Source organism: Lynx canadensis, chromosome C1, assembly GCF_007474595.2.
Source record: "Lynx canadensis isolate LIC74 chromosome C1, mLynCan4.pri.v2, whole genome shotgun sequence".
In the NCBI taxonomy this organism is placed as follows: Eukaryota; Metazoa; Chordata; class Mammalia; order Carnivora; family Felidae; genus Lynx; species Lynx canadensis.
In genome coordinates, this window is record NC_044310.1 from 39,606,484 (window position 1) to 39,631,835 (window position 25,352).

The following is a 25,352-nucleotide window of genomic DNA, read 5'->3' on the forward strand; positions in this document are numbered from 1 at the left end:
TCCATCTGAGGATCAGGCACTCTTTCCTCCACTACCAGAGATGGAGGAAGGAATAGCACACACACAAAATTATAGCAGGCAAAAACATGACCTTGGTAATTCTCATAGGACCAGGATTCTATCATCACCTGGTGGCAGAATACTGAAATTGCCAGCATAGGTTAGGTTTTTTGTTCTTGGGTTTGGTTTGGTTTTTTACTGTTATTGTTATACTGTCAGCAGATATCAATGACATTACTTTGAATGTTAGTTTCTGAATATATAATAACATAGAGAATAAGACTTAAATTTCTCTAGATCTACACTCTTCTATATAAGGTAGTATTTATAGTGAAGAGTGTGGATTGAGATTGGATATGTATAAATATGCCTCTTACTAGCTGTGTGATCTTGAGCAAATCATTTAAAATTCCCTAATGTTTAGTTTCCCTATTGGAAATCTCAGAGTTATGAGATTAAATGAGATTTATAGGCAAAGTGTCTAGTGCAATGTTGGACACAGAGTAGATGTGCCGTAACTATTAATTCCTATTCTTTTTATGAAAGTACTTACTGAATAAAAGGCCTGCTCTCCCACAGTCATATCATAATATTCCTCTTTTTATAACTTTAAAAATATGGAAGAGATTGGAATAGATTTAGAGGAAACCTCAGAGGGGGTCTAGCTACAATGAGCTGGCTGCCAATATCCCCTTCCTTCCATACTCCCCCACCTTTGTTATTATATAAAATATCTGGAATTTTCCTAGACAAGGATTTTCTCATTCTTTAAGCCTAGTATTAGTTCCAGCTTCTCCCCTGAAGGCTTTCCTCATCAATGCAGAAGGCATCCTCACCATCAACTATCCTTCAGTATTTTATTTTGATACTATTCTTTTTATATTCCTTACACTATCAAGATTCATGCATAAATATGAATGTTTCTTTCCCAACCAAACTGTAAGCTTCTTGAAGGTGGGAATTATGACTTGTATTTCTTTTTATTCTTCACACTCAGAATTTAGCACTGAACTTTACCTATTGGACTAAGTCCTAATCTGCAGCAGACATTTTGGTTAGAACTGGAACAGCCCATTCAGCCTTTCTTAGTTATTATTGTCTTATTATTCTCTAAATGTTTTTGAGAGTCTTTGAATTGTATCTTCCTCAGCAAGATTGAATTATCTTATAGCTAGGTACTAATTCATACAGTTTTCCTTATTTTCCATATTAATAACAAGTACCATATAGAGCGCTGCCTTACCAAGCCTATCTGTTTTAGTCTTGGCAACAAACCTTAAGGGAAGTATTATTGTGCCCATTTTACAGGTGAGGAAACTGAGGCTTAGGCAGCCTAGCATATCTTTTTCCCTAAGATGGTGTTTAGTGCCTCCTAGTTGAATCACATGAAATAGGCCTTGGGATAGTTTTTGAGATGATGTTGAATGGAATCGTTGATCTTTATTCCTTCCTCATAATTGAGTGTTGCCTGGAGCCTGGCTCTGTCCTGTAAGGGGCTCAGGACATCAGAGTTCATCCAACCGATGTTTGCTGGGCAGCTACTGTATGTAAGGAATTTTGCCAGATTTGGAAGAAGTAAAGAATTAGGTCTGAATCAGGTACTCATCCTACCTGCTAAAATTTTTTGCTTTCCAGCTTTAGCTCTGTCCTGTAAGGGGCTCAGGACATCAGAGTTCATCCAACCGATGTTTGCTAAGCAGCTACTGTATGTAAGGAATTTTGCCAGATTTGGAAGAAGTAGAGAATTAGGTCTGAATCAGGTACTCATCCTACCTGCTAAAATTTTTTGCTTTCCAGCTTTAATCCTTTGTCTCACTCACTTCAGATTTATAGCCTGGTCATAATGACAGGCTAAATGAGATACATTTTGAGGACATGTTTAGTTAGAAGCACTTCACAAAGAAATCTCTTGGTCACTTTTAGATGAGAAAAAATTACATCTTTTTCTTTCTCTTCTAGTCTGTATCCATCTTCCTCATTCATTCAACAGATATTTATTAAGCATATTCTTCTATGAAGTGATGGAGAGGAAGTCTTACTTTTAGATAAGGAAAACACCTTTCTAGAAGAATGCTTAGTATAACCGTTGTGATTCCTATGATGTTGTGTGAAATTGTGCATATCAAGTGCCTAGTGTAGTGTTCAGTATACAATAGACTGCTGGTAAAAAAACAGTTTTTATTTGTACTTTATAAGTCCTATTATTTTATTTCTTCTTCTTCTCCCTCTCCTCTTCTCATCTTCCCTTCCTTCTCCTTCTCCTCCTCCTCCTTCTTCTACAATACTTTTTTACGATACTATACATTTTTTCTTTATTTGTAGTTGCAGAATTATGAGTCCAGAATTTTTTTTTGAAAAAACTCTTGTGTTGAATTATTTTCTAAACTGTATTAATCTGGTTAAACACTGAATCCTTTGATGGTATGGCTATTCCATATTTATCTGTTCAGTGGCCTTTGATTTGTAAAGATTTATATTTACATGAGGGTATTTTGTTTGTTTCTTTTTTTATTATTTTTAGTGAAGCTCATCTGAGCTGGAATGGAAAGGCCCCAAATCCTTTAATGCAGGGATGTTCAGAAATCTCTGTGTGTTTGCACATTGACCCTGTTGAGTTTTCTTAGGCTGTGATGAAGAATATAACAGTGAAAAGTCCAGACAGGGACTCCACCTAAATTAGATTTTTTTTTGATAAATGTGTATTTACCTTTTTCAGAATTTTGTAAGTAAGGCAGTTTTCCTGTCCTTTAAATTTTCTTTCCCAGAAAGACATCCTAGTGCTTTAAGGGAATGGTCAAAGGCACTTTTGAAAAAGCGTACCTTAATTCTGAAAAGAAATCTTCTGCTTTCAGCTGCTATTCTAGCATAAGGCATAGGAATGGAAAGAAAATGGGAAGATCAAGTGTGAATCAACCCAGAGGTTGGTTTACCTGCACAGGTGAACTCTAGGCAATTTAAGTGGACTAGACATCCATTTGTCACATTTTCCTACACAGGAGCATTCTTGTAGCTCTTTCCTGCAATCCATAGTAGACAAAACTACTTAGGAAAGAGAAAAGCATCATACGGTCAGGTCATATATCTCTAAGAGAACATCGACAGTGAATTCCAAGACTCCATGTCAGTCTGGTGCATTTTTCTTGCCTCTATGGTATGTTTCCATTTTCCTATAAAATTTGATTTAATGTTTTTAACAGGAAAAAGAAAGACAAAACCAGTGCCACAATTCATCAAAGGAAAATTAGGCTTTAAATTTTATCCAAAGCCCTTAAATAGAGTATACCATTGTCTGGGCATACTGATTGTATTTTCTCCAAAGGAAGAAATGCCAACAGTTTTGGGTCTATTTTTCAAGGGAAGAGGGAGAAGATAACAAGAAATAGCAAGCACTACAGGAAAATGTCAGGTCATAGTCACTGATGATGCTATTTAAATGGTGTGCCATAATCATATTAGGACAGAGCACGTGGAATTCCTGATTTCTGCATGACAGTGAAGAAGGGCCAGCAATTGTGTGTGTGTGTGTGTGTGTGTGTGTGTGTGTGTCTGTTTGTTCTACCTTCCCACCCTATTTTGCTAATTCAATTGAGGTGCAAGAAGAGATAATCCAGATACCCAGAACAGGAGGAAAAAAGTCTGCAGCTGTGCTGGGAGGGACTGGTATGAAGAGAGAGGCTCAGTCAGACTTGGAGTTTTGTGCTATTGCACGTGAATGCTCTGGAACTGCCCTAATCGACTGAAAATGAGCCGGCTACGGTCATATGGAACAGGTCTGTTTAGCCACATCGCTGGGTAGCATGGCAGATGGTAGACCGTCAATGGGTGGTATTGATTGGCTGGATTTGCCTTAGGGTAACAAGACTATGGTCCTTAAAACCCCGCTTCATCTTATTTTCCTTTGTGTAACTACGTACAGTTGTGGTTTACTCTTCTCACTCCCCAAGCCCACAATATCTCCCTTTTTCTTTTTTCAAATCAAAAGCCTTTCCTGGTAATCAAAATAGAGAGGTTACCTTGAGATAAACACTCTTTAAATTATCACCAAGGCAAGAAAACTCGGGAATATTTTATTTACTAGGCTGATTACATTTTAATGTTTGAAGAAAGTGACATTTTTTAATTAGTGTTTAAGACATATGGTGAGTGTACAAATTAGCTTATTTCATACAACCAGAATTTGATGAGAGCAACTCCTTCTCATTCCCCAGTTAAAAATTGTCACTTGAAACTTAATATATGCGAGGAGGTTAAATGGTATTAAGCGAGGCAGCCTAGACTTAAACATGAAGGAGACAGTCACTATTGTATGTGGCTAAATATTGCCTGGATGGGCTGGAAAAATACTACTATCGACATTTGTGTTTGCAAGAGGATGTGTAAGTTCTAGGGCATTAATTTTATCCAGCCAAGAAAACAAAATTCCAGGTATCTGTGTGTGTTGGTTTCTCTTTTAGATACGAGAGAACGTAAAATAGTGCATGCATGCTCTTTAATAATATCCTCCTTTAAATCAGGCCATATAACAATATAAGGGATGAGATTTATTTATGTCCAGGTGATTCTTTATCTTTGAACATCCACCCTCCATCACTTGGGGCTTTCAGCTTGGGACATTCTATTTATTCCTGGCAGAGGAGCAAATTAATTGGAATAGAATTGTACAAAGGAGACACCAAGTTAGCTATACATCCAAAATAACACAGGACAGAAATGTTCCACGTTGAGGTGGATCTTAGGGAAAAAGAATAGGACTGAGGAGAGATGATTCATTTGCTCTTGTGGTCATTTGTAGCTATTGGTATAATTGTATTTTTAAAAGAGATGCTTAAGATTTTGTTTCTGTTTTTTTTTTCCAGTGTCTTTATGTTTAAGCTTTTGGTTATTTCCTATCATAAAAGACCCTATCAAATAACCTCATGCTTTACTCAGAAGAAAAGTTGTACAACCCTTAAACTCTTTCCTCCATCTTGTATGTGATTCATCCATATGCTCACTTTTGATGGGTTTTTATCACGTGAGTCAATATTCTTCTCTTTTTGCTAAAGGAAAATATTTCCAGGGAGTTTTTGGTCCCTCCCCCACGGCCCTGCTCTGTGTTGATTGCATTTTCCTTGTTCATCCTTTGCTGAATGAAACAAAGCGTGTTTGTGTTTCATTCTTCACAGTTCTTATTAGAATTGGTGATGGTGTTTTGTTTCCTCCCTATAAGTCAGGAGAAGGAATTTTATTTATTTTGACAAGATACAGAGAGATACAAGACACGATGCCTATCATGTCACACTGTACACCTAAAAGGCGGGGGTGGGGGTGGGGGGGAACACCACGATCCTTTAAGATGGTTCATTTGAATCTGTGCACTCTACCCACCTGGTGGTTATATAGTGAACTGTTACTTTAAAGAGTAGTTTAAACACCAGCCATGTTTGGGGCAGGCTGCTCTTGCAAAGAGAGCAGTACATATAACAGGAGTCTACTGTGTGTGAGATAAGGGGAAAATTCAGCTCACTGACTAGAGGTTTTAATGTGCGAACTCTAGGGAAATAATATATTGACTGTTCCGTGGCGCGCAAGAAAATTGAAGAACCCTTTGCAGACGGAGTGCTTTGCAAAGGATTCTATCTGTTTCTCTTAAAACAAAATCTGTGGCAAGATGTTTGAAATCAGCAGGACGCTTAATGCTGCTTTGTTAAATAATGAGGTAATATTTTGTCACTTTTTTTCTGGGCAGCATCTGTTTCCCTCCCCCCCCCCCTTCATTTTTTAACCCCCTATGTTTATGAAGGATTCTTTTTTCTTTTTTTTTTTTCCTCTTTTTTCTTTTTCTCTTTTTTTTTTTTTTTCTTCTCATGGAAGTCAAGGAATACAATTCACGCTTCCCTTTCTGTTCCTTCCTTTTGGTGCTTTTGGAGAATTTGGTTTGTCTTTTTTATTTGCAGTTTCAGCCGGCTGCTGTTTCCTAGCCCATTGTGCCACGTAAGGCTTCTCCACTGCGCGGAGTAGGTAGTTATTAACGCTGAATTGGCTTCTGGTACAGTCCATCTGGACTCTGTGTGGGAAAGCTGGCTGCCGGCGACTGATGCTGACATATCTGCAACCTTTGGGATGTGTGCATGGTGGCAAGGGGCTGACTGATATGAGATTACTTCTTTTAAGGGAAATTGTTATTAATGAGTCAAGAAACTGCTCATTTATGGTAAGAGGGATACAGCGGCACTGGCAGCCCCACAGCTCTGGGATATCATTTTTAGGTTGCCTTAGCTGCCTGAGTGAGACAAGTTTCTTTCTGTGGTGGTGGAGGATTGTGGCAGAAAAAAAAATCATGCATGACTGGGAGACTCGCCTGCCTGATTCTTGAGATAATATATTGAGAATCTGTTGCTTTACAAATGTCACACCACTGATGGAGCGGTCAGCCCCTCACTCTGAAAGATGAATGGTACTATTGGAAATGCAATAATAAGGTTGACTTTTCCCAACAATAGGATTCTGCCTTTGTCTTTAGAGAAAAGGCCTCTGAGGACATTTGTGCATTTGTTTGAGGATTCCGTTGAAAGACTTTAGAGTGGAGGTTTTTTGGAGAAGTAATCAATATACAAAGTGCATGGATTTTTTTAGCCTAGCACAACCAGCTAATTATTTATACTGTAATATACAGTTCCTGTTTCAGAAAAGTGGCCAGAACATCTTTTGATATACCTACTGTTGATTGATACCTAAGTGTGCTGAGATTAGTAAGGAAGGGAGAGAATGCTTTTAAGACATTCTGACTCTTATAACCTCCAGAGAGATACAAAGTAAAGATTTTGTTCTGGAGCGGAGCTGTTTTCATTTGTGTTTTTCAGCATTGTGTTCATGGTTTTCTTTTCACAATATTTTGATATTGATAGGATTGCATTCAGAGTTTCTGTTGTTGATTTGGGGCACCTGTACCTTCCCTGTGTCTGTATGTTGAGCTCTTTAGAACACTTAACCTATGAATTCGTCCCTAGAACACAGTTCAACAGATACTATAGTACTGTTGTGACTTGTGGGACTCTGTATATTTGCTGGAGAAATTATTTTAAAAGTTTACTTAGACCAGTATTGTTTCACCATAACTATTGTTACCATTTTAACATTTCTACTTTTCTCTTTCATGTATTTTTATTTCGAACAGCTGAAGGTATCATAGAGTGTACCCAGCACATACTGTTTTGTGGTGTATCTGTATTTTTAAAAGTGTGAATATGTACATTTGTGTGTGTGTGTGTGTGTGTGTGTATGTGTTCATGAAATAGTAGCTGGGAAAAAAACAGTTTTAATTTTTTTTAATATAAAGGTCATTTTCTTTTCTAACAATTTTTCATGGGCCCGTCTTTTCTTGGACTTTGAAGCCCAGAGTGTAGCATGATTTTCGGCCTCTATTTCTATTCTGCCCAGTCCCGTCTTGCTGTCAACTACAGCCAAAGATTTAAAATAATGTTGAATTCTTTCCTTAGTAATACTTGTTACCTCTGTGTATTCATTGAGGAACAAATTGACTAAACTGTGAATTAAATAAATAGCACTAATTTAGCCTTTTGGATAGAAGTAAAGCAGAAACTCTTCAGGTAAGCCACTTTAAAACCCAAACCAGAACAAATTACTGTCCTATTGGAAGACTGGTGTCGCAGAGGTTATGACATGTGTAACATGGGCAGACAAACTGTATACATCACCACACACTTGCTAAATAGCTCTTTGCAAGTCTTTCAAGGGGCCAAAGATAAAAGACATCTTTTGAAGGAGAGAAGCAAAATCACGTGTTCAGTTAAGCAAGATGAGCCCTCTGCACCGGTTATGAAATGATGCTGTTGTCAAAAGCATGCTTTACCATTCTCTATAGCAGTAGTGAAAGCAGAGAAGATGTGTTTTAGTGGATTTTTAAAAATTCAGATCATGCCTCTATCCAAGTTGAGAAATATATTCATTTAAATAAATCATTCATCATTCTCTGTTTTGAAAAGCTCAGACAGAAGGCAGAAAGGTAGAGGCTGACAGCTTTCCCCCTCCCCCCCCCAGCTTTTTTTCTTTTTTTTATTAGGAAGTAGTTTTCTGAAGCAAACTTGTATGAACCCAGTTCACAGAACAAGCACAGTCTCAAACTTGCCTTCTCTTGAAACCCTGGCCATGTTAGCTGCACAAGGAGCATTACTTACTGAAAATCAGCAATATTAGGAAATAATAAAGTTAAAACGTGGATGTATTAGCACATTAAAGTGCTTTTGTTGTATCTTTAAGCCTAGAGGCAGATCATTAAATATGCATTTCGCTAGAAAGCAACTGTCCAGAAAGATAAGGTGGTTGAAAATATTCCATACTGGAAAAGCCCTCTGTCAAAGGGGTTTGATGGTGCAGCCCTCAGGACAGGGGAAAGGGAGGACACTCCCACTATTAAGGTTTGCAAGCGGCGGGTGACCTGCAGTTGTTACAGTACTTTTGAGCTGGGAGGAGAGAAAAGGTAAAAATACAAGAATGGCTGTTGTTGCTTCTGCCTGGCCTTAATTACCAGACACAAGAAGCAGTTCAGAAATCTGGTCTCTGTTGTTGTAGAGGTCACCAAATCATTAACATCGTCAATCTGGCAGTAGCTAATTTAAATAGCACCTGATGTTGCAACGCCTCCCTTCCTTTCCCCAGCCAATCAGATCCTGGCTTCGGCTGACAGATGGTCCCATAAATGGATGTAAAAAGGGGAAGCTTCGAGCCAATTTCAGCAAGGCTCTGTTCAGTTGTTCTTATCTACATCCTAGAATCGGGGGTTTCAGCTCACTGCTCCTTTTCTTTCTTTTTTTTTTCTTTCTCTCCCCCCATCCCCTCCCCCCAAATAATTGATTTACTTTACAATCATCCACACTGTGTTTTGTGGATCTTTAAATATATATAACAATAGTAGTCATTTAAAAAATACATTCTGAAATCTTTGCAAATTTTAAGAGAAGAGTCGAAGCTCTGCGAGACCCAATATTTGCCAATAAGAATGGTTATGGTAGGTATGACTAGATTTATAATCTGTTGTTTGTGTTGCTGGAGGGAAGAAAAACATCTACACCTTGACCAGTCTTATGCTTGCACAAGAGTTTAGTTCTCTGCTGCTGTTTGGTTCCTACATTTACTATCTCTTTTGTGTAGAGAGTGCCGGTAGGTCCTTTTATTGAAAAGCAGTGGGGAAATAGATTGTCATTTTTAACAGGTCATTGTCAATTTTCCCTTCAACATAAAGGAGGGGGGTGATGTAGAGGGGAGGTGGGCCGAAATAATTGCTGATTTTTTGAAAGAGATTATATTACATGAGACCATACTGGCAAAAAAAAAAAAAAAGGGTTTTGTTCTGTGTTTTTTTGTGAGGGAGAGGGGGTTTGTCTATGTGCCTGGGTTTTGTGGGGCTGGAGGGGATGTAGCGGGGTTAGGAATCTCCATTTCCGTGCTGGAAATTTAAAGCTCGAGAGGCAGTTCCTGGATACTGAACGTTGAGATGGGCAGTTGTGTTTCGGGGGACTGCGCAGTCAAAACGGCAAAGAGAGTGATTTATTTGGGCTTCAGTAAATGCTGCATCTTGTATTTCAAAGAGTTTCCTGTCATGACCTCATAAAAAAGAGGAGGCGGCTTGTATGTGTAGCGGTGCCTGGCGTGTTGAGTTGTTGCTTCCTTCTCTGGGCAGCAGCTCTGTAAGAAGGAATGTCAGCTTTTACATAACGTTCCTTTCCGCTTTTGACACACTGTGTGAGGGTCCATCTTCTTCTGATCACAGATGGAGTGGAATGGCTTGAAGATGGTAAGTGAAAATTCAGAGGAAGGCAGCTTGGAGATTCCAGCCTTGTGTGTGTGTGTGCGTGTATGTGTGTGTGTGTGTGTGTGTGTGTGTGTGTGTAAGGATGATGGACTGTGCATCGTAAATCACTGTGCAGATCGTGTGTGTGTCTGTGTGTGTGTTTATTAGTATTTCTCTTTTCTGAAACCCAGCATCCATCTCCAAGTGTAATGGCACTGCATGCACACAAGGCACACACACTGCCTCTTCCATCGAACACACATTTAGCCAAGCGAGGCTGGTGTCTTTTTTGACAATCACAATGTCACCGTAGCTGTTGGCTGGCGTGTCCACCGCCTCTGTGAGCTTTCAACAGAATTACATGACTGTTAAAGTTAAAGGCACATTTCTTTTTCAGTCTCCTGCTAGGAGTGATGGGGAAGGCTGGGTACGAGGGGTGGAGGAGGTGAGGTTCAGTACCAGCAGATGCAATTGTGAAGCAGGACTTTTGGATGTGGAAAGGGAAGTGGAAAACCATTCTGCCAAAGTAGTAAATCTATTTTTAGCATCATCTTTTTCGGGAAAAAAAGAAGCAGGGAAACTCCTTGAGTGCCGCTCCTGTCGCCTGATGTTGACCCTGAAGATATGGCACAAAATGGCACAATCAAATGCCACGAGTGCCCACTTTGACTTTGAATTTCACCAGCAATAGCTTTCACAGGGTTTCAAAGCCGGGTATGTGGGGAGGCTGTAAATTCATATCTATCTCACTTATTTTTTGCTAGAAAAGCCTGGGGAGGACTTTTCGCTCTGCATAGATGTTATAACAAAGCTGTGGTCTTTTTCCCATTCTTAGAGGATTGCCTTTGTCTGGCTGCTTGTTTTGATGGGTGTAAAACAAATAAGATTAGACCGAGCAGCCCAACTGAAAGCGATAGCTGGGAGGAAAACCCAATGAAAGGTTGCCGGGGAAACGAACAGAGGAAAAGCCGAGTAGGGAGCAGGTGGCTATCATGAGAACACACTGCAAACAGTGTAAAAAAGGGGGGGGAGGACAGGACCTCGATTATCTTTGCTGTTCTTTGTGGCCGGCCCAACTTTAATTATTCTTTATAAATAGGTGTTAATTACATTTCTAACTCTGGTTTACAGTGATTTTTAGAAATCTATTTTTAAGCATCTGTTCTGTCTCTCCTGTTTTTTTTTTTTTTTTTTTGGTTTAAAAAATAGAGAGGGAGAGAGAAGAAGAAGAAGAGGGGGGAAGGGAGGGAAGGGAATCTTGCTTTTTTTTTTCCTCTCTCTCTCTTTACCCCTTTCCCCTGCTGTGAAATTGTACGTGCGAAAAATCGCAAGGAATCCTGTGAGGCCATTTGAAAAAAATGTAAATTATATTGAATGAAGTTGACGGAAGCATAATAGTGAACTCCCACAGCTGATAGGTTCTGCAAATGATTTCTTAGAAATTTCCAGCAAATATCCATTGGAGAAATATAGGTAGTATAGATCTACCCTAAAGCAATGATTTTGTGCTAGCTGATATTGGTGTTTTTACTAAATCAGATGTTGATACTACAATTCCAGGGAGTTCATTGTATCTTTCATTTTATATCCCGAGTAGAAATTACTTTTAAAAATAATCAATGAAAAGCTGCATTCTAGCCTCTTGCTTCGTTTACCTCTCCATACCTCCAACCACAAGGTCCATCAGGTGTACCCTTGCAACCACTGCAGTGCATTTGGTCCTGGGTCTAGTCTTGGCATAAACTGAGCGAAAAGCTGATTTTTTTTTAGAGTCTCTGAACGTCTAGGACCCGTGCGTGCCCTGGGTGACAGGCATCTCTCCCTTTTCCTCTGAGTGTGCTTTACTAGTAGTCTCTTTTTCTCATGATGGTGGGTACCAGAAGGACTGAAAGGTATAGTGCTTAGGCAAACAGGAGGTTGCATAAAAACCATGATCTGTTCTGGTTTCTTCCAAATTAGATACACGATCAGGTAGCTAATATTAAGCCCAAAATGAGAGATTAAAAAATACTGAAATACGTTAAAAGGTTCGGAAATGTAATTGGCTTTACTGCAAGTGCTCTTAATTTTTACTCTCTCCATTGCAAATCTCTGCACTCACCCCCACCCCCACCCCCCGCCCATTCTTTTTACCTTGCAAGACGCTTCTTTTTGTTTTGTCTTCTTATTGGGGGATTTTTTTTATTTGTTTTGACTCTTGAAGTAAAAATAAATAAACTTATTTTTGTCATATGTCATATACTTGAACCTTTGCTCTCTGTCTTGAGCGTATGTCTCTCTTAAAAATTAGAATAGGTTTTTTTTATTATCTCTAACATATTTTTTTCTGAGGAATTTCTAGCATATTTTCCTTAGGGCAAAACCATTTCCATAGAACTAGCACTTTGTCTTGGGTTGTAAAAAAGACACGTGGTTCCACTGCTGACCTTTCTTGCTTCTTTGTCTTAAAAACATTAATGCCTACTACCTGCACGAGGAGGTGTGCCTTTATGGAAGCACTAGGCTAAGAGTGCATTTATTGAGAAATGAAAATCTGATCGGATATATTTCTGCAAAAAATACCTGACTACATCCCAGGCTTAATGGTCAGAATTTCTGTATACCTCATTGTAACATATTGGCTAAATCGTTTAATATTCAAATTTTTAAAAGGATAGAATGAACATAGATAGGGAAGTAGCTGAGAAACTGCTTTGAGAATCATTGACTTATAAGATAATTTTAATATCTCAGAAAAAAAGCCTAACAGACAACTTGAGCACTCATTTTTGTAATCTCAGTTCCGCTCATTTCTAACAGCCATTCATTCAAGTCGTCCTCCTGGCCAGATATAGATGAGCTTGCTTCTGTTTGATAGTTTTCCAAAGCCTTCAAACTTTTTTCTCTCCCGATAGCTCTTCCTTGGTCCTTTGAACACTCAAGGATTTTGTTGTGAGGGGAAGGCCAGATTGTTATGAGCTAATAACGATCGAATATTTTTTTTAAAGAAAGAGAAAGAAAATGAGCTACGTGTTTGCATTTTAGTTCTTAACTCAGTCTTGAAAAAGGGTCTGAGACGTGATAGACTTCAGATATTCCAAACTTAGCATTTCTGTTGGGGATAATCTATTTGACATTTCAAATCTAGAAATCATTGCCTGAATAGTGCTTTGTGTGTGTATTCAGGGTCTCTAGAAGAATTTGTGGGTAAATCAAGGTGTTTTTCTCAAGAATTACCATGAACAATGAAAGGGTTTCCCTCAGGGCAAGTCCTTTCTTTGGTTTGATTTCTTCCCTTTGCACTTATTTCCTTATTGTGGGTGGAATCTTTTCCTATATGTAGACCAAATACTATTCCTTCCATGAGGATATACGCTGCTTCAATTAGCCCTTGGCATCTTAATGCCTTATTTTAATTTAAAAAAGAAAAAAGAAAACTGAAACAAATTGTGTGTACCACAAATAAGGAATGGCGGTCTTGATAGAGGTCATTGTATGTGAACAGAAGTACTTTGGCCTTGACAAATTTCTTCATCAGTTCCAATGATCTGTGGCCACCAGGCACTTAATTTATATGTCTGGACACTTAATATGTACATTTGTTGGTGAGCTGGCCAGCGGATGCTAGACACATGAGTGTGCGCTGGCAAATGCTGCAATGCAGTATTTTTTCCCAATGTCATTGGGAATTTGGGGGGTATGAAGGGACATAAACATTCTCAAGCTTTTATCTTACCATCTTCCAGTAGATGGACCATGTTGCACAGAATTGGCCAATTCTCCTTTTGGAAGTGAAGTCAACCTTTTATTGCCCACTGTTCGTTCTTCCATGCGTTTGATAGATATGTGGAAATTATGTGTATGTGACAGAGGGAGACTGTGTATGTATGTGTGTGTGTGTGTGTATCTGTGTAAGCATGTGTGTGTGTTTCTGGAATCCTGCACCTGTCTTAGGTTTTCCTTATTTGGTATTACCAAATGTGTATACATACTTGCAAGTATATGTGCATCTAAAAATGGAAAGAAAACCAAACTGGGCTGGCTTCCCATAGGAAGTGGCTTCTCCTCCTCACAGACTCCAAGAGTTTTCTTATTAGAAGAAATATAAAACTCAATCAAAAAAGATATATCCGGACCCTGCAGACTTCCATTCGTAACCAAACACCTTTCTTTAGTTGTCACTTGAGAAACTATAAATGTGCAAATCCCTAACAGTGTTTGTGAGCTAGAAGCTGCTCTTTCAATCAAGGGGTTGGGTTCAAATTAAAATGTATATGTTTGTGGAAGGAGAGTTGTTTTTTTCTTTGGGAACATTTGAACCTAATCTTTAACCATTGGTAAAAACAAGTAGGAGGTAGGGTGGCTGTGTTAGCAGTTTGTGCATTGTTTTGTGAGTTTGTGTGTGTATGTGTGTGCTTTAGAAACATCCTTTTATTTTTAAAATCTCAGTGTATTTTAAGGATAGAGGGCCATTATAGGTCAGTGGCTTTTTAAAGGTAAAAAGAAAGGTGATCTGGGGGTGGGTGGGAATTGTCACAAGCAGTAATTGTCATAAATTACTCATCTAGAAATGGAAAGGAAAAAAAAAGGCCAGAGGACAAGAGTGGAGAGAGGTACCAACATGTGGATCCGCACTTGCCGATATAAGAGATAATGAGTGATAAATTTGAACTGGTGCAGTGCGGGATGCCCGATAATTTCTCAGAACCTTGACTTTGCAGGTTCATTACTTCCTTGCTTGCTTGTTCACACCTTTAATTATATCCAGTTTGGGATGCTAGCTAGGGGCACCAAAGATGAGCCATTTTGTTTGTTGTTTACTTCATTAAGTATTCAGGCAGTGTGCTCACAATAGCTATGGAGCATCAGTGTTAGGAATCAAGCACTTTGGAAATGGAATTGTTACAAAAGAATAAAAAATAAGAAAGCAATCAGCCAGCTAGCTTGCTTTGGCTGTTCACTCTGCTTAATGGTAATATTTATGCTGTTCCTTGTACATTCATTAAGAAATAAATTATGCAGTGTTAGAGTCCTAATTTGCTGGTGGCTCCCCTAAACCCTGTCACTCTCTCTACCTCTTTTCTCTCTCTCCCCACGCTCCACCACCAAGCTTTTGCCTTTTACTTGACCATTTTAGGACTGACCATTTTGCTTTGGGGAAGATCGTTATTCAGTTCCTCATTGTATTTAATACCAGAGATATTTTCTTCTCAATATGGATCTTTCTGTATAAGGATCATGAAATGCTGAACACCATAAAGGAATCTTTAAATAATTTTTGTTGAGGAAACAGTGAAAATGTTGAAGAAATAAGGTCAATGTAATTGTTGTGCTTGGGTTTTGTTTTTTGTTTTGTTTTGTTTTTGGAAAGCCTTATTTTTAACCAAAAAAAGTAAAGTGCAAAACTAGCATATGTGATTTTTTTTAAATGGAAAAAGATTACAAGTCATAGGTATCTCTTAAAAAACTTACCTTGGACTCTGGTTTGAAAAATAACATTTAAACTCCAGTTTAATTTTTAAATTGTTCATGTTAAAGCTATAAAATGTTATTCATAAACATTTTTTCTATAAGAAGTTTAGTTCTATTTTCAGGATACGAGGAAGCAGAGAAACCATCCTAGCCAAGATGGCGAATTCTGAAAAACACACTACAGGGTGGAGGTTTCCCCCTCTCTGCACTTTGTGGCATTGAATCCACTCCTGCTTGTTGTATGAATCAGTTACCTGCTGTCATCTACTGTCTTGTAGCAACTAGCCCTTGAAGTTGTTTTCCCAACTGTGTTCATAGTAGAGGTTAGCTATCATTTGTTGTTGGATGAAGATGTGTTTGTTGAGGACTTGCTATGTGTATTTCTTTGGAAGGTGGAATTCAGCTTCACCGTTTTCTTTTTCTTCTGACACTGATCAAAAAACTTCTAAGAGGCTAAGTCCCTGTGATTGGGGCTAACGTTGTGGTGAGGGATTTTAAAGTTGGATGTTACATAATGAGGTTTGTGTCAAGTTATGAGAAGAGATCTGTTTGAACATTCAAGTACACAAATGTTTTTCTTTTTGTATTTGTAAGAGCCTAGGCGTGACTCCAAAAGATAGATATAAAAGGGGGGGGGTGCCTGGGTGGCTCAGTTGCTTGAGTGGCTGACTTCTGCTCAGGTCATGATCTCGCGGTCCGTGAGTTTGAGCCCCGTGTCAGGCTCTGTGCTGGCAGCTCAGAGCCTGGAGCCTGTTTTGGATTCTTTGTCTCCCCCTCTCTCTGCTCCTCCCCTGCTTGTGCTGTGTCTCTCTCTGTCTCTCAAAAATAAATAAATGTTAAAAAATTTTAAAAAGAAATAAAAGGTCTTCTGGACATTTTTGTCTATAAGGTTCCATATATGCAGATGTTTGCTTTCAGGAAAAGTAAAGTTTAGGCATTTGGGAGGAACTCGTCTCTCTGTCAGCTACCGTGGAGCTTGGCTAGAGCCTGTTAATTTTACAGAAATACGAATGCCTTTCTTCCAACAGAGATGACTCTTTGAGTACCTTTCCCCATGTCACCCTCCGGGGAGGACCTGAGAAGATAGTGGCCCTCTTGGCATGTACCTGTGCAAACTGTAAGTCTGCACATAGAGCAGAAATCATAGAGTAACTTTGTGACACACACTAAATACTGCATGGTGTGTGTGTGTGTGTGTGTGTGTGTGTGTGTGTGTGTGGCGGGGTATGTATAGATAGACAGCCATGACCCCCAGTGTGCTCTGGATGTGCCAATAATGGCTTCTGAAGTAGCCTATGTTTTCCTAAGCTGCCAGTCTAAACCTTCAGAGTTTTCCTTTCTAATTTGTACATGAAAAATAATAGGCTGAATTGAACTTTTTTTTCAAGTGCCCCCTTTGAAGATGCAGCAGTAGTAAATACAGCTTTAATGATAAACTTTAGCTCTAAGTGCTATTTAAAAGTCTGTCATGGAAAGCCTGAAAACTTGCAATCTTTACTAATGAAACTTTTATTAGGAGAGTGCTCACTTAAAATGGAGTAAACGACTAAGTCCCTGTAATGTGTGATTTTGACCAGATTTGACTCATCCTTTCTTATGTTACTTTTTGTAATGCAGCCAACCACACATCTAAAATTCTGGATATTGTACTTGTCTTCAATATTAATTATCTCTGTTGATGCACTGGGTACAGACAGTACAATTCCCACAAGTCCAGATTCTTACTGTAACACCAAAACAAAAGTGATATTTATGAATAATATTGGGAAAGTTGTCCTCATAGTAACCATTCCCCAAAGGAAGCTTTACATAAATGTGCATTTATTATTCAGGATATTAAAAGGGAATCCTTAGCTTTTACATTTTAATTTGGGCTAAAATATGTAAATTGGTTTTATTTTGGAGTTGTTCTGTTTTAGGTGGCTTTGGGGGAGGATAACTTTCTAGCTTGATTATATTTTAATCGCCTCTGTAGTAGAAAAGGTTCCAATCCTGAAATCAACCTGGTTATTGTGATTAGGACCCAGAGGGCCAGTGTGCAGATGAGGCTAAATACATATCACATCGATTTGTACACATGTAGAAAAATTAGATTTGTTTCTACTAGATACCACTGTCTCCATGTCTTTATTGGCAGGGCCAGCTCAGAAGCCACGGAGCCACAAGTCTGCTTGTGGATTTACAGGACTTTCATGGTGTGCCTGTACAAGCAACCATCTGGAAATATTGCCCTTTGTCTTAAGAAACCGGGAAGGGCAAAGGACTTTAAAGTCAGGTGGATTTGGATTGGAATCCTGACTTTCCCTATTAGTAAAAGGGTGATCTTGGATGAAGTCCTTCAGCCTCTGAGCTTCAGTTTCCTCATCTTTAAGATGCAGATGATAATGCCTGACTCACAGGGTTTTTGTGAGGATCAAATGAGAAACGGTATGTGAAGGCATCAGTCATACACCTGAATATTAAAGGTGCTTAGAGGATGTTAGGTCTCCTTCAGTCTGCCCGTGCCAGATGTCCTGGGGAGAAGTGACATTGAATGATGCCCTCATAGTCTCTGTCCTCTCCCCAGAACTCAAGGAAGGGGGCAGGGGTGGTGGCACAGTAATTTTTAAACACAGATAGTCCCTCAGTTCTTCCCTGGAATTGTGTGGCTTTATTAAGTTTCTCCTAGGGTTTTGTAAGGTACATTCACGGTCTCCTTTGGAATTAGAATTAACTTGGGATTTAGTTGTTAAAAGAGAAAAAAGGTGAACATAAAATTAATTTTAGTTGGTGCTGTTCTTTTTATTATTATTATTTCATGAGTCTGTTAGGAAATTCAGAAGTCAACTGATAAAAACCAAAAAAAAAAAAAAAAGTGAAGCTCATTAATGCAATATCATCTCTGCTAAAATATGTTATTATAACCTGTGACTTATTTGAATTTGGCCCAAACCAACTTATTTTGGAGCTATGTTTTCCCTCTTCACCACATCACCTTTTTCTTTCTGTCCTTTTTGTTTCCCCAAAAGACTGAATTTTGAAGTTCTGATTTTCAAGGAGTGGTGAAGAGGTTGAGGCAAAAAGTGGCTTAATGAGATTTTTCTAACTCGCCATCAGTTTTCTTTCTCCTGCTTGGTGAGGCAGGATGATGGATGGCTTTGGCAGTGCAAACAGTTCTAGAAGCGATTGCATTGACTGAAGAGGTGTGGGAGATGTGAGCAGAATGCTGGCCCTCAATTTATTACCTTCCCATTTGTAGGAAAGAAAGAGAAAAGAGGAAGGCCTTGATGTAACTGTTGGTCACACACACTTGGGAAAGGTAGTGGTGTCAGGACTCTTGTTAAGCTGAGCCTAACTTTGTGCCTTTTTCCCAAGGCTCTGAAAGGGGGAATAAACAGGCACATTTAATAAAATTGACAACTTGCTTTAAATTGGGACCTGTTGCTGTCACAAGTGAGGACAAAGAAATAATACAAGTAGTACCTGAAGGTGCTTGAGACTTAAACTGAAAACATAACCTTTAGAACACTATTTTAATGTCATGGATTTTGGATTCCACTTTATATGGTCATGGGAAGGATGTGAAAGGGAGTAATTTTCTTTCCTTCAATTTAATCCTTAAAATCAGGGGAAGGATTATAAATTGATCTGATCCCCCAAGCACTATTTTCCAGGACTTATGCTTTTATAAAAAAAGACCCTTTACTGTGAAACAGACAATAGAATTTTTCTCTTTCCATGTGTATCTATTTCAAGGCTTCACCAAGTTCTTCTAAGGATTTTGTAAGCAGCCTCATATATGGTATGCAAGCTCTCTGGAAGAATTTAGTCGATTTTTACATTGTGTGTGTTCGGGCAGAAATACACCAGTGGAAGAAAGGGGCTTGAATATGGAGAAGGGTAGAAGATGTTTCTGTACAGTTTAGCCTAGAAAAATCTCACACCTATTAATGAAGGACCAAAAAGAGATGATCAGGTGAATGATTTGAGCAGGTGACTAGACAGGGGAGGGGCAGGTGGATATTCTTAGGATCTCTTGGCTAGCTAAATGTTTGTATTATTTAAAAATTGACCCCTATTTAAGCCAGTACTTGAGTCTCAATTCCTTCTTGCTTTACACCACTGGCTTAAGGTTATCTGCAAGAAGAAAAGACTTTTAGCTTAGAGGAGCTTTAATAAAAACTCTTAAACAGGTCTCTAGTTGGTGTATTTTGGAGACAGGGCTTGCAGTTGCTATAATCATAACAGCACTCTTCCCGAACTACCGTTGTGTCAATTTTCTAAGAACAGAGGAGCAAGTTTGTATTTCTAGAACTTGAGCTATTCCCAGCACAGTTCTGCTGTAATGGATCTGTGACTAGGGAGATCATTTCTTATATTCACTTAACATTGTATAATTTTTGCTCTATGGTGTCAGGTTGATCTCCTTAATGTAGTTGGGGCATGTGTTATTAACCCCTTTTTATAGAAAATAAAGCTTAGCTGCCTGCCTTAGGATACATGCTTAAGAATATCAGAAGTCTTAGCTCCAAAGTATTCAGGAATACATCCAGCTTAGCCAAAGTTTACTTCTCTAGGGGAAATCAAAAACAAAAACAAAACAAGTGAAGCAATTCCTTTTCTAGATCAAGTTTTTCAGTGTGGAATTAGCAAATACAATGGCATGTCTGTGCATATAAATCACATTCTAGGTGCCTTCTGGAATGTCATAGTATTTAAAACATATTCTTTTTTTTTTTTTTTTTAATTTTTTTTTTCAACGTTTTTTATTTATTTTTGGGACAGAGAGAGACAGAGCATGAACGGGGGAGGGGCAGAGAGAGAGGGAGACACAGAATCGGAAACAGGCTCCAGGCTCCGAGCCATCAGCCCAGAGCCCGACGCGGGGCTCGAACTCACGGACCGCGAGATCGTGACCTGGCTGAAGTCGGACGCTTAACCGACTGCGCCACCCAGGCGCCCCAAAACATATTCTAATCTAGTGGGCAAGGACAGTGACAGGCAGAATGTGAAGAATGCCTCAGCAGAGAAGGTAAAATATACAGAAGAGGAGACATTCGTTGTTGTTGGAGAAAGGAGGCAGGCTTCACGGAGGAAATGTCATTTGGGTGGAACCAGGAAAGTTGGATAGGCAGAGAAATTAGGGAAAGGGAGAATTCTGTGTGTAAAGAAGAATGTAAGTAAAGGCACGGAGATGGGCACTTGCTTAAGGAATAAGTAGTCTGGTGTAAATGCAGCATAGGATGTGTAAAGTTAAAGAAATAGTTAAAAGCTATCATTTAGGAAGGTTAAGGTGTTTTGACTTGGTTTTAACTTTATTTGAATCAGTAGCTCTGGAATGTGTTAGTTCAAAGGATTGCTAGTTTCCTGATTGTTTTGCAGGGAAGACTTGCCTTTATTGGGTCATGATTTCTCAGAAGTTGAAGTCACCCTAAAGATGCTTCTTAATTAGATATTGGTCATTCAGAGAGAATTGACATTAAAGCACTCTTCTGGTCAGAATGTGATGTGATGATGATGATGATGATGATGATGCTCACTGGTGAAGTCACGTTGAGGCTTGCTTTTAGGCTTACAGTGCCAAAAAGCACTAGGAGGAAAAATACCAACTTTATTTCAGATTGTAAAGAAATGTGCCGTTAGAGGAGCACGCTGCATTCTCTCACCAGCAGGTACCAGTGCTCATGTCATGGGAAAATGTGTGGCCAGAGATAGGATAGTGGTAGTTTGAGAAAAAAACTTATTTCCCCCAGAATAGAATATACCTGCTTCAGACTTCCAAGTGCATGTACCAAGGCATGCTTGTCTTCCCTGGTAGTCTGTGAGCCCTAGAGGGCAGAGATCATGTCAGATACTCTCTTATTTCGATGTTGGGCACACAGTAACTACTCAATTTAAATGTTTACTGAATTGAGTTATCCTTTTTTAAAGAGCCTGAACTACAGAGTTGGAAGACTTGTGAGTCTTGGGTCTGCCATTTAGTCTACCTTAGTCCAAGTCACCTCATCTTGCTGAGAGCTTCAGTTTCTTAATATGTAAAATAGAATCCATATCTTGATGGGAGGATCAGTTAAACCATATCCTTGATACACCCTCACAGACAGAATAGCAGTATTAGTAAATTACTAGGTTTAGTTTTGCCTCCAGTTATTTTACTGGGTCTTTTGACCAGAATTTTTTTAAGTAAAATAATAAATGAAATAGAAAAGAAAACATCAGTAGCTAGTGCTTAGGAAGGGTAAGTATTATTTCATGAATCTTTTGTTTCAGTTGCCTATGTTTTGAGTTGTGATGTGAAGTTGATGTGTGTTCAGTATGTTTCTTACTTTTTTTGCTTTGTTGGATTACGGTCGGTAAATTTTGAAAAACACTGTTCTGTTTTTGTTTTTTTTTTTACTTTTTTTAATGTTTATTTTTTTTTAATTTTTTTTTAACGTTTATTTATTTTTGAGATAGAGAGAGAGACAGAGCGTGAGCGGGGGAGGGTCAGAGAGAGGGAGACACAGAATCCGAAACAGGCACCAGGCTCTGAGCTGTCAGCACAGAGCCCGACGCGGGGCTCGAACTCACAGACCGCGAGATCATGACCTGAGCCGAAGTCGGCCGCCCAACCGACTGAGCCACCCAGGCGCCCCTAATGTTTATTTATTTTTAAGAGAGACAGAGACAGAGACAGAGCGTGAGTAGGGGAGGGGCAGAGAGAGAGGGAGACACAGAATTAAAAGCAGGCTCCAGGCTCTGAGCTGTCATTACAGAGCCTGACGCAGAGCTCTAATTCATGGACTGCGAGATCGTGACCTGAGCCAAAGTCAGATACTTAACTGACCGAACCACCCAGGCCCTTGAAAAACACTGTTCTAGATGATCATGAGCTCCACATTCTCCAAACAAACAAAATCCATCGTTTTTTTTTTTTTCAGAGCTATGCAATGCAAGATCTCTAGTATCTTCCAAATTATTAAAGGAAGGATGGCATCTGATTATTTTACATTTAATGTGAAACTGTATCTTTAGTCTTCGAAAATTCATGCTATCTGCATGGTATATGCTACGGCTCTCTATTAATCAAAGTATTTATTAACTAGCAAATCTTATTCCTTGGTCATGCCACCTAGCTGAACCTTCAAAGTAATAATACTAATGATAGTAGTAAGTAGTGGAGGTGATCTAAAGGTGAGACTAGAAATAATGAGATTAGCTTTCATTTCTTGAGCTCTTACTATGAGTCAGGCACTGTGCCTTACACACCATCCCTTTTAATCCTTAGAACAACCTTAAAAGGTAAATGTTAATTTTCCTATTTTATGGATGAACTAACGGAGATTTTGAAAGGTAAATTAAGGTTACACAGGCAGTAATTGATTGGGCCAGATTTGATTTGAACTCAGGTGTGTCTGATTCTAGAGTGAAATTTAAACGTTTTATTCAGTTCCATGAAAATGTATTAAGATGCCTACTCTGTGGTAGCACTGTACTTCTTTACAAATATTGGTGGGTCAGTTGGTCCCCGCTCTTTTTTTTTATGTTTATTTGTTTTTGAGAAAGAGAGAGAGAGAGAGAGAGAGAGAGAGAGAGAGAGAGAGAAACAGAGCGCAAGCGGGGGAGGGGCAGAGAGAGAGGGAGACACGGAATCTGAAGCAGGCTCCAGGCGCCAAACTCCTAGCTGTCAGCACAGAGTCGTACGCAGGGCTCAAACCCACAAACCACCAGATCGTGACCTGAGCCAAAGTCGGATGCGTAACTGACTGAGCCAGCCAGGAGCCCGAGTTGTTCTCTGCTCTTCAGGCTTTACTGTGCATGAAAGTGGGTGAGATGTGATTTAATCACAGGAGGGCAGCCACAGAAACTTCCGTACCAAGTATTTAATTTTGGAAGTACTGAGAAAGGTGCCTGCCACATAGTAATTATTCCAGATTTATTGAATTGAATTGAAACTGGATTAATAGCTGGTGATTGGGAAGGGAGTGGGAGAGTATTGGAGAACCTTTGTACTCAAGAATGTCCTTGCCTGGAAAGTGGCAGATCCATCTGCCCTAAAACCAACTTATGCCCTTTGAAACTCCTAAAACTTGCAACAGGGAAAAGCCAACCGGAGTTCAAGAATTCAAATTGTGGGGGCACCTGGGTGGCTCAGGCAGTTAAGCATCCGACTATTGATTTTAGCTCAGGTCATGATCTCATGGTTGTGGGATTGAGCCCTGTGTCAAGCTCTATGTGGACAATGCTGAGCCTGCTTGGGATTCTCTCTCTCTCTCTCTCTCTCTCTCTCTCTCTCTCTCTGTCCCTTTCTCTCTCTCAAAAAGTAAATAAATGTTTTTAGAAAAAATTCAAATTATGAACTTCAAGTTTCATTCAGGCAGAGAGAACCTTCTCTATCTTAGTATGAAAAGAGAAACCATTGGCAGAAACATTTAGAGAATGGAAATAGAAGGCAGGCTTCCTTAGAATGAAAAACAATAATTATTATTGTCGTTATTGTTATTCTTTCTATACTAACCTTATATCTTGAGCAAGTCACATTACCTCTGTGAGCCTCAGTTTCCACATTTGTAAAATAATCTATACTTCTTGGGGTTGTTGTGAGGATTAAATAGATCCATTTAATAAAACCTTGCTAAGTACTTACTGTTTAGTGGTCTCTGAGGATTTAGCATAGAGACATAGCCCCTGAGTATCTGGCAAAAGTGCAGTGAGAGTGGGATTCAGCCCCACCACCTGCAAAGCCCACTGCTGAAAGAATGCACCCTTGCATTCTGCTTTGGGGTGTGTATATTATTGTCATATGTGCCTCTTTTGCATCATTGGAGGTTCACGTTCATTGAGGGTAAGGTGAGGGTAAGGGTAAGATATTCATCTTTTTTTTTTTTTTAATTTTTTTTCAACGTTTTTATTTTTTATTTTTGGGACAGAGAGAGACAGAGCATGAACGGGGGAGGGGCAGAGAGAGAGGGAGACACAGAATCGGAAACAGGCTCCAGGCTCCGAGCCATCAGCCCAGAGCCTGACGCGGGGCTCGAACTCACGGACCGCGAGATCGTGACCTGGCTGAAGTCGGACGCTTAACCGACTGCGCCACCCAGGCGCCCCAATATTCATCTTTTTATCTTCTACTACCCATTGGCCCCTGCTTACCCATTGGTGCAAGGTTACCTTACACAGTTGTCACTTAATGAATCTAACCCATGTCAGCAAATATTTACCAAGTTGCTCAAGGTGCTGTGCTGGGAAAGGAGAGTAACATTTGCTGAACAGAGTTGAGTTTAAAGTGACTTCAACGTATTAAAGGGGAACAGTATCATGAGGTGGTGATAAATTCCCCTACTGCTAAAAATGCCCATGATCTATTCAGGAAGAAAATATGGCAGTGAACCTAAAAAAAATAGTGTTTTCTTTCTTTTTCTTAGTGCTGTTTTGTTTGTATTTTTAAAAATTTTTTAACATTTTTATTTATTTTTGAGAGACAGAGAGAGACAGAACATGAGCAGGGGAGGGGCAGAGAGAGAGGGAGACACAGAATCCTAAGCAGGTTCCAGGCTCCGTACTGTCAGCACAGAGCCGATGCAGGGTTCGAACCCAACAACTGTGAGATCATGATCTGAGCCGAAGTCGGATGCTCAACCGACTGAGCTGCCCAGGTGCCCCTGTTTTGTTTGTATTTTGTGGGGAACCAGTGTATTTGCTACAGGCACACAGTTGAGATGTGATCTCAAAGATGGCTACATTAGAGATTTGTGGCTCAGGATCAAGCCCAGCTGCCTTCACAACACCCATGAGACCCTCTGTGGCCTGTCCCCACCCTCCTTTCCAGACTCCCATCCTGCAGCTCTCGGCCTTCCATTCATTCTCCACTGTGGAACTTCACCATGCTCTTCTGTACCTATGCTCAAACAGATCCCTTGGTGTCAAACATCCTTCTACTTTTCTTCACCTGTCTTCAAGAGACAAATAGGTGACTTCTCACCTAGGAAAGGTGACTCATGCTGGGACTCATGAGCACTGCCAGCATCCTTCTGTCATTGGTCTTCCCCAGTGCATTATCAGGGGATAATGCATTCCCCAGTGCATTATCAGGGATAATCAGGAAAGTTTCCTGTTTTTCCTGTTTCACTGTGTTTCCTGTTTCACTGCCACC

The 25,352-nt window shown here is 39.5% G+C and overlaps 1 protein-coding gene across 3 annotated transcripts in view; it reads left to right on the forward strand.

Annotated features, from left to right (window-relative positions):
• Positions 1-8,745: 8,745 nt before the first annotated feature.
• The window catches only part of ELAVL4 (ELAV like RNA binding protein 4), a 90,991-nt gene continuing 74,384 nt past the window's right edge, over positions 8,746-25,352 (forward strand). For 2 of the 3 annotated variants that reach the window (XM_030327548.1, XM_030327550.1), the window contains exon 1: positions 9,482-9,793. In XM_030327548.1, coding sequence (XP_030183408.1) covers positions 9,770-9,793 — 24 coding nt within the window. In that variant the 5' untranslated portion in view covers positions 9,482-9,769. Of the gene's footprint in view, positions 9,008-9,481; positions 9,794-25,352 lie in introns of those variants that run through there. The other variant, XM_030327549.1, reaches the window with a different exon arrangement.